Source organism: Epinephelus moara, chromosome 20, assembly GCF_006386435.1.
Source record: "Epinephelus moara isolate mb chromosome 20, YSFRI_EMoa_1.0, whole genome shotgun sequence".
Lineage (NCBI taxonomy): Eukaryota > Metazoa > Chordata > Actinopteri > Perciformes > Serranidae > Epinephelus > Epinephelus moara.
Genome location: NC_065525.1, coordinates 18,566,444 through 18,581,311, shown reverse-complemented (window position 1 = coordinate 18,581,311; position 14,868 = coordinate 18,566,444). Strand labels below are relative to the sequence as shown.

At 40.1% G+C, this 14,868-nt stretch overlaps 1 protein-coding gene across 1 annotated transcript in view; it reads left to right on the top strand.

Moving 5' to 3' along the window:
* ldlrad3 (low density lipoprotein receptor class A domain containing 3) overlaps positions 1-14,868 on the top strand; it is a 91,293-nt gene that overhangs the window by 23,728 nt on the left and 52,697 nt on the right. The window contains exon 2 of the mRNA XM_050073753.1: positions 13,435-13,581. Within this exon, the coding sequence (XP_049929710.1) occupies positions 13,435-13,581 (147 nt within the window). The remainder of the gene's footprint in view (positions 1-13,434; positions 13,582-14,868) is intronic.

Below are 14,868 nucleotides of genomic sequence, written 5' to 3'. Positions count from 1 at the left end.
GAAAAGCACAATATTGCTATGCCTCTGACTTAAGTGACGGTGGAGGATTTTTAAACATTACTTTGCTTCCTTCAGCAGCTGCCACGCTGCTTTTGTTTAACTTTCTTGCTCTGTATGCCTTCTCCACTCTGTCTGGCTATAATATGTATATGCATAGTACCCCAATAAAATAATATAATCTATGAATAATATGTATGAATGTAGCAGTCATTTCCATTTCACAGGCATGCTCTGCTTCTGTGTCAAACGCAGAAGAGGAAATATTCAAACCGGTGTATAATGGCACTGTATAAGCATCGTCAGGTGCACTTACAAAGAATGTGGCTGCACACACAAAGACTGGCCACTTAACCATGACCTACTGTATCTGTGCCTATTTATACCTACAGTTTGCCCGTGCTTTGTTTAGCCAAAAAGACAATAACACTGTCTCAGTGAATTGGACGGTATAAATAAGCAGCTGCACCTCCATGTGAGGTTGCACAGGTCTGTTTGCAGCTCTCTCCAGGCTAACTGTAGGGTTAGTAGTGACAAGCACCACACTGCATCTGAAACTGGGTATACCAAACTGGGAGAAAAATGGCAGTGGGGGGGGGATGCACAATTAATAAAACATAATTGTTGTTGGTTTCATATCAGCTGTGTTACACTCATATTGCATCAACACACCCATATGTGTTATGTAAGCCCATTAAAAATTGTTACGCCTGAGTCTATCTTTCTGTATACTTGCTAGATACAGCTGCAAACAGTGTATCAAGTTGATTACATAACATGGATAACAGAGTTTAGCATTAAAACTGACTGTGAAAGACTTAGATAGAGCACGTATATGTCGTGCGGTGGAACAGGAACTTCAGAACAACACTGACATTAAGGACATATGGCTCATTAGAAGTTTTAGATATCTAATGGTGTTTGTCTTCACTCTTTGACCTGCATATTAAATCTTAATGTATAAATCACGAACAAATTCTCATCAGTAGAAAAGTGCTCTACAAATTAAGAGCATGATTAACTTCAGCTGTCCGTCTGTTTGGCTCACTGACTTCTCTTTTCTTGCTTAGTAAGCACAACAAGTGATGATGACCAGATGAGAGAGCAATATGTCTCTATCACTGATCCCCTTGTAAAAACCTGCAGCTTATGATGTGATATAAAATGACAAACCAAGACACCTTGGAACAGTATCACATGCTCATGTTCTCACTTTTAGGACAATGCTGATTGGGATTACATAACAAGCTGTATGCTCGCAGCTGTCAGTGCTAATAAAGCTCTCTACTGTAGCAGAGGCTGAGATGGTTTGGTCTCATTACTGTTAGATTGGGTGGGATTGGGTAGGGTGACGACTGGTGACCTTTTTTTTTTTATTTTTATTTTACAAACTTAACAGTGTCCTCATTAGTTGGCCGATGGTTTTAAACAAGTCAACAGTTTTATATAAGGTCCTTTATTTGTAAGTAAGGTAAGAGAGTTGTTAACCCAAGAGGTTTCTGTACATGCTCTCTAGGTTTTGAAGAGCTGCTCACATATTTATCTTTGAGCAGAGTTCAAGACCACTTGACTCAGTCAAGACCTAGTCATGACTGAGATCAGAGTGTATCGAAACTGAGACAAGACCAAAAAGTTGAGGGGTTAAGACCAAGGCAAGACCAGTGTGAGTCCCACACTGCATGAGACTCTTAAGATAAAATGTGGAACATGCACACCATAGGCGCTCCTGAATCTAAAACATCCACATTCCCATAAAAACACCCACAGAAAACAAATGAAGACTCCTGTTTATCCACCTCTTTTATTGCCATACTATAATATGTGTATATGTATAAGTGTACTATGAGAAATGTTGCGATAAAATAATCAAAAGGTATTGCAGAGGGAATTTTCCTTTGTTTTCTATGAGCAAGCAAATACAAACAAACACTAAGGATGTAAATAAACTTAACCATCTTTATTAAACACTCATTTTTTGCACAGGCAATTTAGTGATAAAATCCTGACTCCTCTTTGTCTGAGAGCAAGATCTTCAAAAAGTGGTCTCGAGACCGGTCTCAAGTATTACAACACTGCAAAGTAGTGCATGAGTTAATCAGTCATTTTAGGTGTACATGCTTTTTGTTTTCACCTCTAAATATGTGCTGGGTAATCTGGGCTTTATTTAAAACCTGTCTGGTTGTAGGATTACTTGTGCTGGTCACCTTTTGGGGCTTTGTCGTAAAGCTGCAGCCACCAGAGCAGCTGTGTCCATAGCTGTGTCAATGACACTTATCAGCGAAATGTAGAATAAATGACTGTGTGAAATAAATGTAAAAATTAAAAAGACTAAAATTGGAATTTGAATTTACAAAAATGCCTTGGGGTTGGACTTGTGGTTAGTGCTCGGATCCTGTTGTCACGTTGATGTCAGAAGCGTATCAGAAGAAAATGGAGCAGGGAAGATGTCAGCTGTGTTGGCCTCTCATATCCACGCTCCTCTACTGTGGGAACAACGGAGGCTCCGGCAGGAAGGCTGACTCACACATCAACCCCATGACTGTTTTTCTCTTATGAGGAAGCCTTATTTTTGGAGTGTGATGCACATTAAAAGCTATAGTTAAAGATATGGCCTACATATTGAGTATACCATGGAGTCATACCACAATATACACAGAATGATATTAAACAAGATGCAGCATTGTGTGTACGGTAAAACTGGAACAAATGGAAATTAGGTATTGTGCATACATGACAAATAAAGGCATGTGTCTTAGATTATAAAGCCCTTATTGTTATTACTGTAGCTTGATGGTAAATCTTATAGCAGTGGCTTGTTATTTTGATGTATAGCAGGAAATTATTCACAAATTTAGGTTGAAGTTTCTTCTACCCTAGCCTGGAAATCCAGACCCAAATCTGGAAAGATGTACGGTCTGGCCATGAGTAATGAAAATGGCCCAACTCGAGGGGTGGCACCAAGCATGCATTTGTAAATATCACTGCACGCAACTGGATAACACTACAACCAATCAGAACAATACACGGGGTGACATATCCAGAACACTACCAGCGGAACTAACCGGTAGATTAGACTCTTGCTGTATCCGGTCAGCAAAACAGCAAAAACGTCCTTCTTGCAAAGAAAAGATTCGAGCGCCGTCTTCTGTTCCTCTTTTAGAGAAAAAGCCAAGTCTAACTCGTTCATTGTAGCGCCCAAAGCCGTTTCAAACAGCTGGTGTTCATCCGTAGCCATCTTGCAATGTTTACTGACTGATTGTGTTCATCCGTAGCCATCTTGCAATGTTTACTGACTGATTCCGGACTTCGTCGTCGCAGCACTGTTGTCATCTGTTTAGCTCGCCTCTGGCCCGCCTATATCAGATACACCGATGTGATTGGTGCAGCTCGGCTACAAGGGCATGGGTAATGAGCATCATTACTGATTGCCAGAGTGACTCGGTGAGCAAATTCAAATTGTGCTCTCGCGAGAACTCTGGATTTCCAGGGTACTTCTACCCAGTAATATAGTCCAGTATTGGCTAAAACTAGATCAGCGGTTCTTGACTGGGGGTCCTTGAGAGATATCCAGGGTGTTCCCAGAAAAATGGCGAATGGTTTAATTAATTCAGTTCGCTAGGTTTCACTTCCTCTACGATTATCCCCTCAAATATAGTTGACAACTACAGAATTCTGGTCTTAATCATAACTAACAACCAAAATCTTTTCAGAAAGGAAGCAAAATCTTATTAAATGGGGGTCCGTGACCTAATGTGTATCCATTTAGAATTTCTTGACACGAAAAAGGTTGACAACAACTAATCTATTGTTGAGAAATATTGGAGGTTAAGGGAAGAATTATCTGCAGCCCACCAGCAGTGATGCTACAATCACATACAGTGCATGTTGACGCTTTTACACTCAATGCCATGTACACACCCAGTAACCCAGCATCTATTATTTCGTTTTCTTCTAATTATCCCAGATTTCCTGTGGTTTATTTATAAAGCATGTACCCCCTTTATTCATCAAAAAACCGAAACAGAACTTTGATTTACTTCCCCTACTGACATGCTGTTATTCTGCTCATTCCCATTTCCTATTTTTCTATTTAGTGAGCAATGTGAGTAAGAGTCATTTGCCTTCCATGGCTTCAGATCTGCTTAATGACTTTTGATTCTGCACTTTTTTAAAGCCTAATTGCATTCGTAATCTGCTTTTGTTTTGTGTTTTCTTCGTGAGGTATTTGCACTCCGATGTGGATTTTATGGGGATTTGGTTATTGACTGACATCAGTGAGCCTGGCGTGCATTTGTTGATGTGAAATGTTTCTAATTATGGTAATCTACCTTTACCTTCGCCTCTCTTAAGTGCTGTGTTCTCGCTTTAGAATTAACTTTAAAATTAACACAGCGGGTTTTGCTCATTTAGCATTGTTGTCATGGATACAACCGTGAGGAGCTGACACCACTAATAATGCGACCACATAGCAGGTGATGAAGCCTGTGGCCTCTTTCCCTGGAAAACACACAGATTGACAGAAACAGTTTCCATGTGGCTGTTAGAGGCTGGAAAAGGCTGAACAACAGCTGAAAGAGGCACAGGCCTAACTGCGGCCACTATTATTCGGGTTTTACTGTCTTTTTCGTCATGCATGACTGCCCTTTTCTCCATCTCTCCCCATTAGGCCCTCGCTTGCTCTGTTGCTCTGTGCTTATGCTGCCCTGCCTGTGTGTCTGTCTGTCCGTAGGGTGTCTTTAATTGATGCAGACCAGGTTCTTTACACTTGCGCTTATTTATACTGGACGCTTCAGTGAGCTGAAGGAACAGGATGGAGAATCTTTTTCCCCTCTCTGGGAAGCCCTTTCTTTCTCTCTCTGTCTGTCTGCCACACACACACAATGAAAGAGACAGCCAAATCACCTCCACCACCCGCTGCGCTTCACAGCCTTTTTGTATGGCCAGCCCATTAAAAGTGGTGTGTAATTGAAAAATAAGTTTCTATCCTTGAACCCCGAAAAAGCTAGTTTTTGTTCACAGCTAGTCCATATCGATTCGCTCCTCCCTTATCCTCTAATACAAGCAGACCTTGCCGTCCATGTTTGTATTGACATTATCAGGCTGTAATGCAACTTGACTTGCTCTTTTGAGACCGTTTTACGCACTATGTTTTGTTATTGAGGACAAATAGCCTCTGGTAAATGTTGCTGAAGGTGAAGAGAATGTGTGATTATTTCTAAGGACAGCCAACTTTGTTTTTCCTCTGGAGAACTCCTCCCATCGATAAACATTTTATTGTGATACCTCTCCTGTAGCATTAGTATTACTTTGACTTTTACTGTAGCTTACAAAGTATACAAAGGCAGCTCAATCAATTTTCTGGTGCTGTTTCAATCCGAGGCTCAACCTTTCACCGAGGGCTAATCAATGCAGGTCAGATATCTAAGCCTGCTGAGGAAGATGGGGTTAAAGCAGTAACAGCCAAGCCAATAGTCATCTCAGATATAGATTTATATCACTGACCTTTCATGCGCACAGCACAGGGAATAGAACTTGCTTAGGGTGGCTATTACCAGGAATCAGAGAGTAGAAAATGATATTACTGTCCAAGTCACTGTTCCTTTTTTTATTTCTCCTCTACCTTTTTCTTCACTCCATACTGTACATGTTCCATGTGACTTCACGTCCAACTGAATCTTCATCTTCCCTCCCTTCTCATCTATTCCCCTTCATCTGCTCATTACCTCTCCATGTCCTCAGTGAGCTGAAACTCTTTACATGTTTCTCTACATGCTGTTGTGTTGACTCATCATGGCATCTTTTTTGGTCCTCCCCACCACCACACAGTGCTTCTCTCTGTCTCCTTGAACTGGGAGAGTATTGTAGCTGCAGTTACATCCAGACATACCCAGGAGGGTCTTTAAGGAAAGCCATTGGGGATGTAATGGCACACAAAATTCACAGTTTGGTGCCAAAATTCTCTTGCTGGGGACTGAGAGCATTTTGCCCACTGGCAACTTTGGTAAACTATTTTCATTATAAAGATAAGGAACATTATACAGAACATCAGACAGACACTGTAGGAACACTAAGCAAACACTTCTAAAAGCAACAGGTCAAGAATGAAAAGCATTTCTTGTTGTCAATTACACACAGGTACAAATACACACACATGCACAAACAGGACCTATACATGCACTAAGTGGAGAGATGTCAGAGTGAGGGGGCTGCTCATGGACAGGCGCCCCGAGCGGTTGGGGGAGTTCGGTGCCTTACTCAAGGGCACCCCGGCAGAGCCCAGGAGGTAAACTGGCACCTCTCCAGCTACCAGTCCACGCTCCATATTTGGTCCGGACGGGGACTTCAATAGGTGACTCTCCGGTTCCCAACTGACTGAGCTACTGCCGCCCCAAATGTTAGCATATTAGCATGTTCGATGTGTTTCCATTCACATACAGTGGTGGAGATACGGCAACACACCGTCCTCTATACAACTCTTTCCTTGTTGCTGATGTAGCCGACCAGAAACCCACAGATGGGTCTTTCATCTCACTCTGGTGTTTCATTTGCACTCACCATAGTATGACTCACCCACATGCTAATCAGCTTGTTGTGCCTCAGCATTTTTTGCTAACCACTAAAAGTCTCACCAGCGGAGCTTGCGCTTGTGAACTTTGGTTCCACATTACTTGCACCAGTGCCATGTATTTTGCATGTGGCTCTGTGCACCAGACCATGCCCTCCTGGACCATGATGATTCAGTATAAATACACGAACCATTACAGCCTTAGCCATTTTTGTATGCTTCAAGCTTTATTATAAATTTTCAATTGACTCTGTTGACAGTAATATAGATTTGATTACCAAATTAGCTGTCCATTGTTCAGGCAGCATACTGACATTTGGTATAAAAATATTCCCGTGGGTGGCTAGGCTTTGCTGCTCTGCGCAGCCCATGTCTGCATATTCAGAGGATTGCTTAGGGTCTACTGAAGTCTCCAGGCTGCCATTTCCAGAGTCATTATGTATGAAGTGTACCCATGGAAAATCATGAAATAACAGTTGGAAGCTTGCCATTTATGCTTTGCCTTAATTTTTTGCTCATTCAAATGGGCAACAGTGGTCAAAGATATTGAATAATTGACAAGCCTTTTAAGAGATTGTGGATGCACTGATCTTTTCAATTCCACTTATGTGAAAAGTAATCACCTTTTAAAATAAATATAAAACTCAAATACTCAAGAGACACTCAGACATCAAGAACCAGACTCATCTGTAACATTTTAATTTCATGATTTTATTTTAATGTGGGATGAGTTATTCCTCGCGTTAACCCAGAAAAGCCTGATTTGATTAAAGATGCCCTGAAGAGGTTTCATCTAAATTAACTTTTTTTTTTTCTTTTGTACTTAAATTGTTACTCACCTGACAAATATGTTGAACGGCTTCCTTCAAATTTTTGGGATATTTTTAATCCAGGTTGTTTACATCTGTCTTCAGTGATTTCTTTCCTTTGTTTTTGCAGGCACATTACTAGGTGTCTTTCTGCAGTGCCACCAAAAACAGAGGAATAGCTTGAAGTTGGAAGCAGGAAGGTGTGTCATGCCACTCTCATGCGTGCACAGCACTGCTGGTGGTCAAAAATTGCACAGGGCACCTTTAAAATCTGATTTACTTTTTGTTACTTCTCTTGGTTGTTTGACCTTCACTGTGCACAATGATGTATGTGCAGAGCGTGACACTAGAAGGATGTTTTCACATTCTGCTTAGGGAGCAAGGTTACTCTATGTTCACCTTAAATCTAATAACAAACAAGCCAGACTTTGTGACATTGTAAGTCACCTAGAGGCCAGTGATGGTCCAGTATGCAACTTACAGAGGTGTGATGTGAACACTTGTGGAGTGCACCTAGACTGAGAATGAACCTGTCAGTGAAGGAGGACAGATCTTGTGTTCTGCAATTTAGCTTATCAAACAAGACGTACTTGCATATTCATAGATCTGGATTTCTAATGACGGAGAGGGAGTAGATGTAATTATGAGAATTTTGAGCAAGGTAATTGAACTTTTTGTGGGTCTTAAAAATATCTGGAGGGATTTTTAAACCTTGCATAAATATGAGAAATGTTTGCTTTCATTAGTGCCCTTATGTTCTGAATATAATCCAACACAGCACAGCAGTCGTGCTCATATTGCATGTCACTTATGACTCAACATGAGGCGGGGAACGATTGCATTAGGGATGATTTTTGCTGTTGGAAAATATTGAAAAAAAAAATATTCCAAATGTGATTGGAGTATTATTCAGAACCACTGGGAAATTAGACTCGTGTTTATGCTGGGAGTTCGTTTTTTGTTTCAAATTATAATTGAGGTAAGAGAGGTGCATGCTATATATACAGTAACAGCAACAGCAGCTGGGAGGACAAGAGAGGGAAGAATCTCACCCCGAGTGAACCGGTGAAACTTCTCAGAAAGAGCGCAAATGTAAATGCTAATTAAAAAAAGTATCCAGCTGATGCCTGAAAGATTCCACGGTCTGTGATTTAACAGTCTAAATAGGGCCTTAGTGGACACAGGCATGGTGGAGGGTGGGGAAAGGGTGGGAGGCAGAGGGTGGGTGTGCAGAGGCAAGGATAGTATAGTCAATATTTACCCTGAGTAATTGGTCTACACTTCCCCCAGCAAGATACACAGACATCCAGCGTCATCCCAGCCTTATCTCCTCCGGTTCTCCCTCACACAACCACTGTGTGACCACAGTTGTACACAGCAGTTTTGTGCAGCTGTGCATAATGTCCACAACATAATAGTTAAAAGCATATAGGATAAATGAGTGAGTCACCGTGCATAGATGCTGTCATGTCCATTCAAGTTCCCCAGGTGACCTTGGGAGCTTTGCAGTGCCCACAGAGAACAGCAGTGTGTTATTATTCTGCTAACAAGCTCATAGAACAGTCAGTAGTGAGCTGTGTAGCCACACTTACCGTGGTAATGAGGTGGGTATGTTCATTACCTCAACGGTAAACCGCTGTACTCCATCGATAGAATGACAGGGGTATTGCAATAAGATGTGTCAAGCCTGCCAAAAGAGGAACCTGGATGCAAGAAGTGCTGCAAAGGTTCGCTATTGGCAGTGTCAGAGACTCATGGGAAAAGATGAGCTGTCTGTCAACCTTCTTTATTCACTCCTTTTGGCCGTCTCTCAAACACACACACAACACATACCGCCCTCTCTCTGTGCTACCTCTCTTTCTCTCTCATGCTCTCAAAGCAACTCTCCAATTAACCTGATGCCTCTCGAACCGCCAGCTCTTTGAAGCCATTTTTACACAGCTCCCTCCTACGCTCGTTCTTTGTGCGTCTGAATGGACATTTACATAGCATTTTGTTTAGTTGTTTTGTCGACATTGAGTGGCCCCAATCACACTTGTTTGTGTATACGACTGTGGGTCTGTAAACCCTCATAAAGGCTGCTGGCTGCTGAGGAATCCATAGCATACAGAGTGTGAGAAGTAAACACATAATGGTCAGATTCAGCCGGTAAGCAAGAGAGTCGTTTCTGATTTGGAATATCTACCTTGTATATGTGAAATAACCTTCTAACTTTACTGTGTCGATGTTCCCCTCCTCTCTATTTCTCACTAAAGTATGCATCTCTGTGTAGGTCCCTTTTGCAGAAAGAGGACTGGAGGGGATGAGCTAGGGGAGATTGTGTGAAGATGGTGGTGTTTTCAAAGATAGATAGCAAAGAATTGACATTTGGTTGTTTCCCCATATACCTGGATGACTCACCATGGTAAATTGCTGTCTAGAAACAATGGTCTCTGCGCCACCACTGGGATCAGAGGCAGAGGCGGGCATAAATAATTACCTGAATCTGTCATTCAGATAATAATATATGCCCATGTTTTATGTTGTTTATTCTACTATGCTATTCTCTAGGTAAATCAATAATAATTGAGTAAATGTTCTTCTGACGGTCTAATATTCAATTCAAATTATTGCAGACTTTATTTACTCTGCCTTAATTTGCAATCAGAGCAGTCAAGATTATTTTGATTTTAAGTGTCACAGATATGTCAGCTAAACATTCATTTTGAGAACTATACTCCAACACAGTATAACAACAATATACTCCAACATAGTACAACAACAATATACTCCAACGTAGTGTAACAATATACTCCGACATAGTATAACAAAAATATACTCCAACATAGTATAACAACAATATACTCCAACATAGTATACAACAATATACTCCAACATAGTATACAACAATATACTCCAACATGGTATAACAACAATATACTCCAACATAGTATATGATAATATACTCCAACATAGTATAACAACAATTTACTCCAACATGGTATAACAACAATATACTCCAACATAGTACAACAACATACTCCAACATAGTATATCAACAATATACTTCAACATAGTATACGCCAATATACTCTAATAGTATAACAACAATATACTCCAACATAGTATAATAACAATATATTCCAACATGGTATAACAACAACATACTTCAACATAGTATACGCCAATATACTCTAACATAGTATAACAACAATATACTCCAACATAGTACAACAATATACTCCAACATAGTTTATCAACAATATACTTTAACATAGTATACACCAATATACTCTAATGGTATAACAACAATATACTCCATTATAGTATAATAACAATATATTCCAACATGGTATAACAACGACATACTTCAACATAGTATACGCCAATATACTCTAACATAGTATAACAACAATATACTCCAACATAGTATACAACAATATACTCCAACATGGTATACGACAATATACTCCAACATAGTATACGACAATATACTCCAACATAGTATAACAACAATTTACTCCAACATAGTACAACAATATACTCCAACATAGTATAATAACAATATATTCCAACATGGTATAACAACAATATACTCCAACATAGTATACGACAATATACTCCAACATAGTATAACAACAATTTACTCCAACATAGTATATCAACAATATACTTCAACATAGTATATGCCAATATACTCTAATAGTATAACGACAATATACTCCAACATAGTATAATAACAATATACTCCAACATGGTATAACAACAACATACTTCAACATAGTATACGCCAATAAACTCTAACATAGTATAACAACAGTATACTCTAACATAGTATACAACAATATACTCCAACATAGTATATCAACAACATACTTCAACATAGTATACGCCAATATACTCTAACATAGTATACAACAATATACTTCAACACAGTAAAACAACAATATACTCCAACATAGTATACGCCAATATACTCTAACATGGTATAAGAACAATATACTCCAACACAGTAAAACAACAATATACTCCAACATAGTATACAACAATATACTCCAACACAGTATAACAACAATATACTCCAACATAGTATACAACAATATACTCCAACATAGTATATCAACAATATACTCCAACATAGTATACAACAATATACTCCAACATAGTATACAACAATATACTCCAACATACTATACGCCAATATACTCCAACATAATCTAACAACAATATACTCCAACACAGTAAAACAACAATATACTCCAACATAGTATAATGACAATATCCTCCAAAACAGTAAAACAACAATATACTCCAACATATGTTTTTCCTCGGTGATGTACAGATTTTTATGCATTCTGGTTTCTTATATAGCTTGAAAAAATAGTGCATTTAGCTGAAAAAAAAATCTCATGGCCCCTAGACCTCCCTAGGTTTGGGCTGAACTCTACAGTATATGTTCTGCCCCTGTTTGGGATTGCTGTTACTGACAAACAGTATTACACTACACAGGTAAAACTAAAAAGTAGGCACAAAACAGTCAGTTGTGCGAAGGAAGTAATCAATATTATGCAACAATATTCATTGCATGCCATGTAGTCATCGACAATTGCGTTTGGCAGGTTCTCCCACCAATAAGAACTGATAATTGGAAAGCTTTCCAGCCTTCATAAATTACAAGAGCCTTTTCTCTTTATCCCTCACTTCCCCTTCTGTATATTGCAAGAGACAAAAGAGAGGTTTGCATCATCCCCACAGAGGATCAGAGGGGTCGTGCCGTCTCATTTATGTGAGGATCTATACATGGTTTCCACAACCTGCTGCAGTAAAAGGGCAGCAGTAGAGGGATGATGTAAGAAGTGATGATTTCAATGTGTCAGCTGTACTCTGGGAGCTGGCAACGTCTACTAAGTGAATATCAACTAACTGTGAACCTGTGAGCTCTTGTTATGAATTCACAAACACTTAAAGGTCAAATGTTTCATATTTGTACCATAGTACAATGGATCCCTAAGTAATGAATACTGCCTCATCAAGAATGTGTCTGTGTGATGATTAAATAGAGCAAACAAACGCTGCACAACGTGAATTCATTTATCTGCTTTATTTTGAAATATCAAAAGAAAAGAAGTAGCATGTTGTCTTATGTTCAATCTCTTTGCAACCTTATGTTTGAATGGTCAGTTAGTAATGATAGTATGGACATGAGAAAACTGTTCAGTGTAGCACCTTTTTTTATTTTCACATCACTGCTCTTCACAATTGGAGCCTCGTAAGAAAGAGAAATATAGAGTGCGACCCAGTCAGTCACTTTACTGGTTAACCACATAGTCACTTAAGGCTTAAAAGTCTACACCTCTTGGCAGCAGGTACAACTCCTGCGTCCTGCTCTTAAGTGTAATGAAGTGGCCTATACCAGCTGAACCCAGTTTCAGCACTGCAGCATGAAAGTGTTCCCAGGTCTGCCCGGAACTCCTCATTACCGCCCTATAGTTTTGTTTACGAGCTAAACTGCTCTCCGCATAGTGTCAAACCTCAGCCAAAAGGCCATGTTTCACATTCCAGCCCATTATGCCGCAGCTGCACTGCGTCAACTAGAAATGCCCCGAACGAGCTCGGGGCACATGCTTTCTGCTGAATGCGTTTATTTCTGGTGTGTTTGTGCGTATCTGTGCATCTGTGTCCAAGACATAAATATGTGCTTTGTTTGTATGTGAGCCTTCTTTGGTGTTTGTTTCCTTATCTGCCCGATTATGATACTGCCCAGCTCTAAACTTGACGCATACACCCACAATACTGTTAACACTGAATGACCTCCTCTGCTTTTGTATTCATGAGATCGTCCTCTGTTTATTTGCCCGTAGATTGATATAGCTTTTTAAAGAGAGCCACTGCCTTTATTATTTTTCTATCTTTAGAGAACGGAGATAATAACTTGTTCTTCCATTTTGACTGGGTTGATGAATATCGCTGCAATGCAATATCCCCCCACCTGTTTAATTTCTTTATGGAGTCAGATTGTAATAATCTTTCTTGTTGTCCTCCTGTCTCTCCCTTCCTGTGTCGTCCTATCTGTTTATCAATCAGAGAGCCAGCTGCTCCCAGGGAATAACTTCACCACCGAGTGCAACATCCCTGGAAATTTTATGTGCGGAGATGGGAAGTGTGTCCCAGGTGGGTGGCAGTGCGACGGATTGCCCGACTGCTTTGACAAGAGCGACGAGAAAGGCTGTCGTAAGTCCAGTTTAGACTCCATTATCAAATCCTTTTCTCTTTTTTTTCTCCAGCCCTTAGCTGTGCTTTAAAGCAATGAAGCCAGATAGCCTATTTAGAGTCATGTCATGTCCTCTCAACTCCTGAACTCCTCTCGCTATCTAACATTCTCCCATCCCTACACAAAGAGCCATAAGGGCCATTTAAGCCTAATTCTCTGCCAACTTAAATGAACTTCCTTCCTCAATCCTTGCCTCTCCCCCCACAAGCGTGCACCCCTCCTCCTCCCCGCCAGACCCACGGCCTCAGTTTAGCACCAGGGCACAACTTAATACCATCAAAGCAAAGGCCGATTACGTCTGCGTGTAGAAATAGTAGCGCATGCATAATTCTACTGTAAGGCTACAGTAATAGTTCAGTTTTGATCCTCACTTTTAGTCAGCTTTGATCTTTCTGGTCCGCTGCTCCTCCTCTTCCCCCTCCCGTCTCAGCCAGAGCTCCACACAAAGATGGGATTGCTGATGAAGATTGACTTTGAGGCCTGGCCACACTGAATGGAAACCCCCATCTCCCCATATATTCATCTCTCTAACCGTCTCACACTCCCATTTTCACTCCTCTCCGCGCCTATCTCATCTGATGATTTTTGGCTTTTGGCTTGTAATTTGCTTCACAGAGACTTGTTTCCAATTAGAAAAGCATAACCCTCTTGTTGCAGAGATTTTTATTTTATTTTTTTCACAAAGCTAATTCCCTGCTAAAAAAATCACATATGGTTTTTTTTCTCTATTCTGTCACTCCTCTCATTTTCTTCTTTTCTCCTCCTGTCCTCCTCCAGCAGTCACTTCTCTCACTGTTCTCTCTTGTTGGCAGCTCAGGGAACAGGCAGACTACTCTTGACAAAGTTGTGTCCCATGGCATGCCAGCACACATATCCGGACACACACACAGCACGCATAGCCAAACTTTGCAGTCATCAATCTTCCGGGTCACTTTAAATTATATATGAGTGTATATATATAATATATATATATATATATATATATATATATATGTATATTGTGGAACATTTCTAGTGGTGTCCTAGACAATATTCTTTAGTAAACCTTCACTTCTCCCGGTAACTGTAACTTACAGAAAGTCTTACACTACTAAGATGGATAGGTATTGTGCCCCAAATTCTAATCACTCAATGGCCTTAAACTGTCAGCAACTGTCAGACTGAGAAACATAATATTCCAGTACATTTGGACTAATTGCATCAGGATCAAAATACATTAAGTGTTCCTGTTTAATCAAATCACGCAG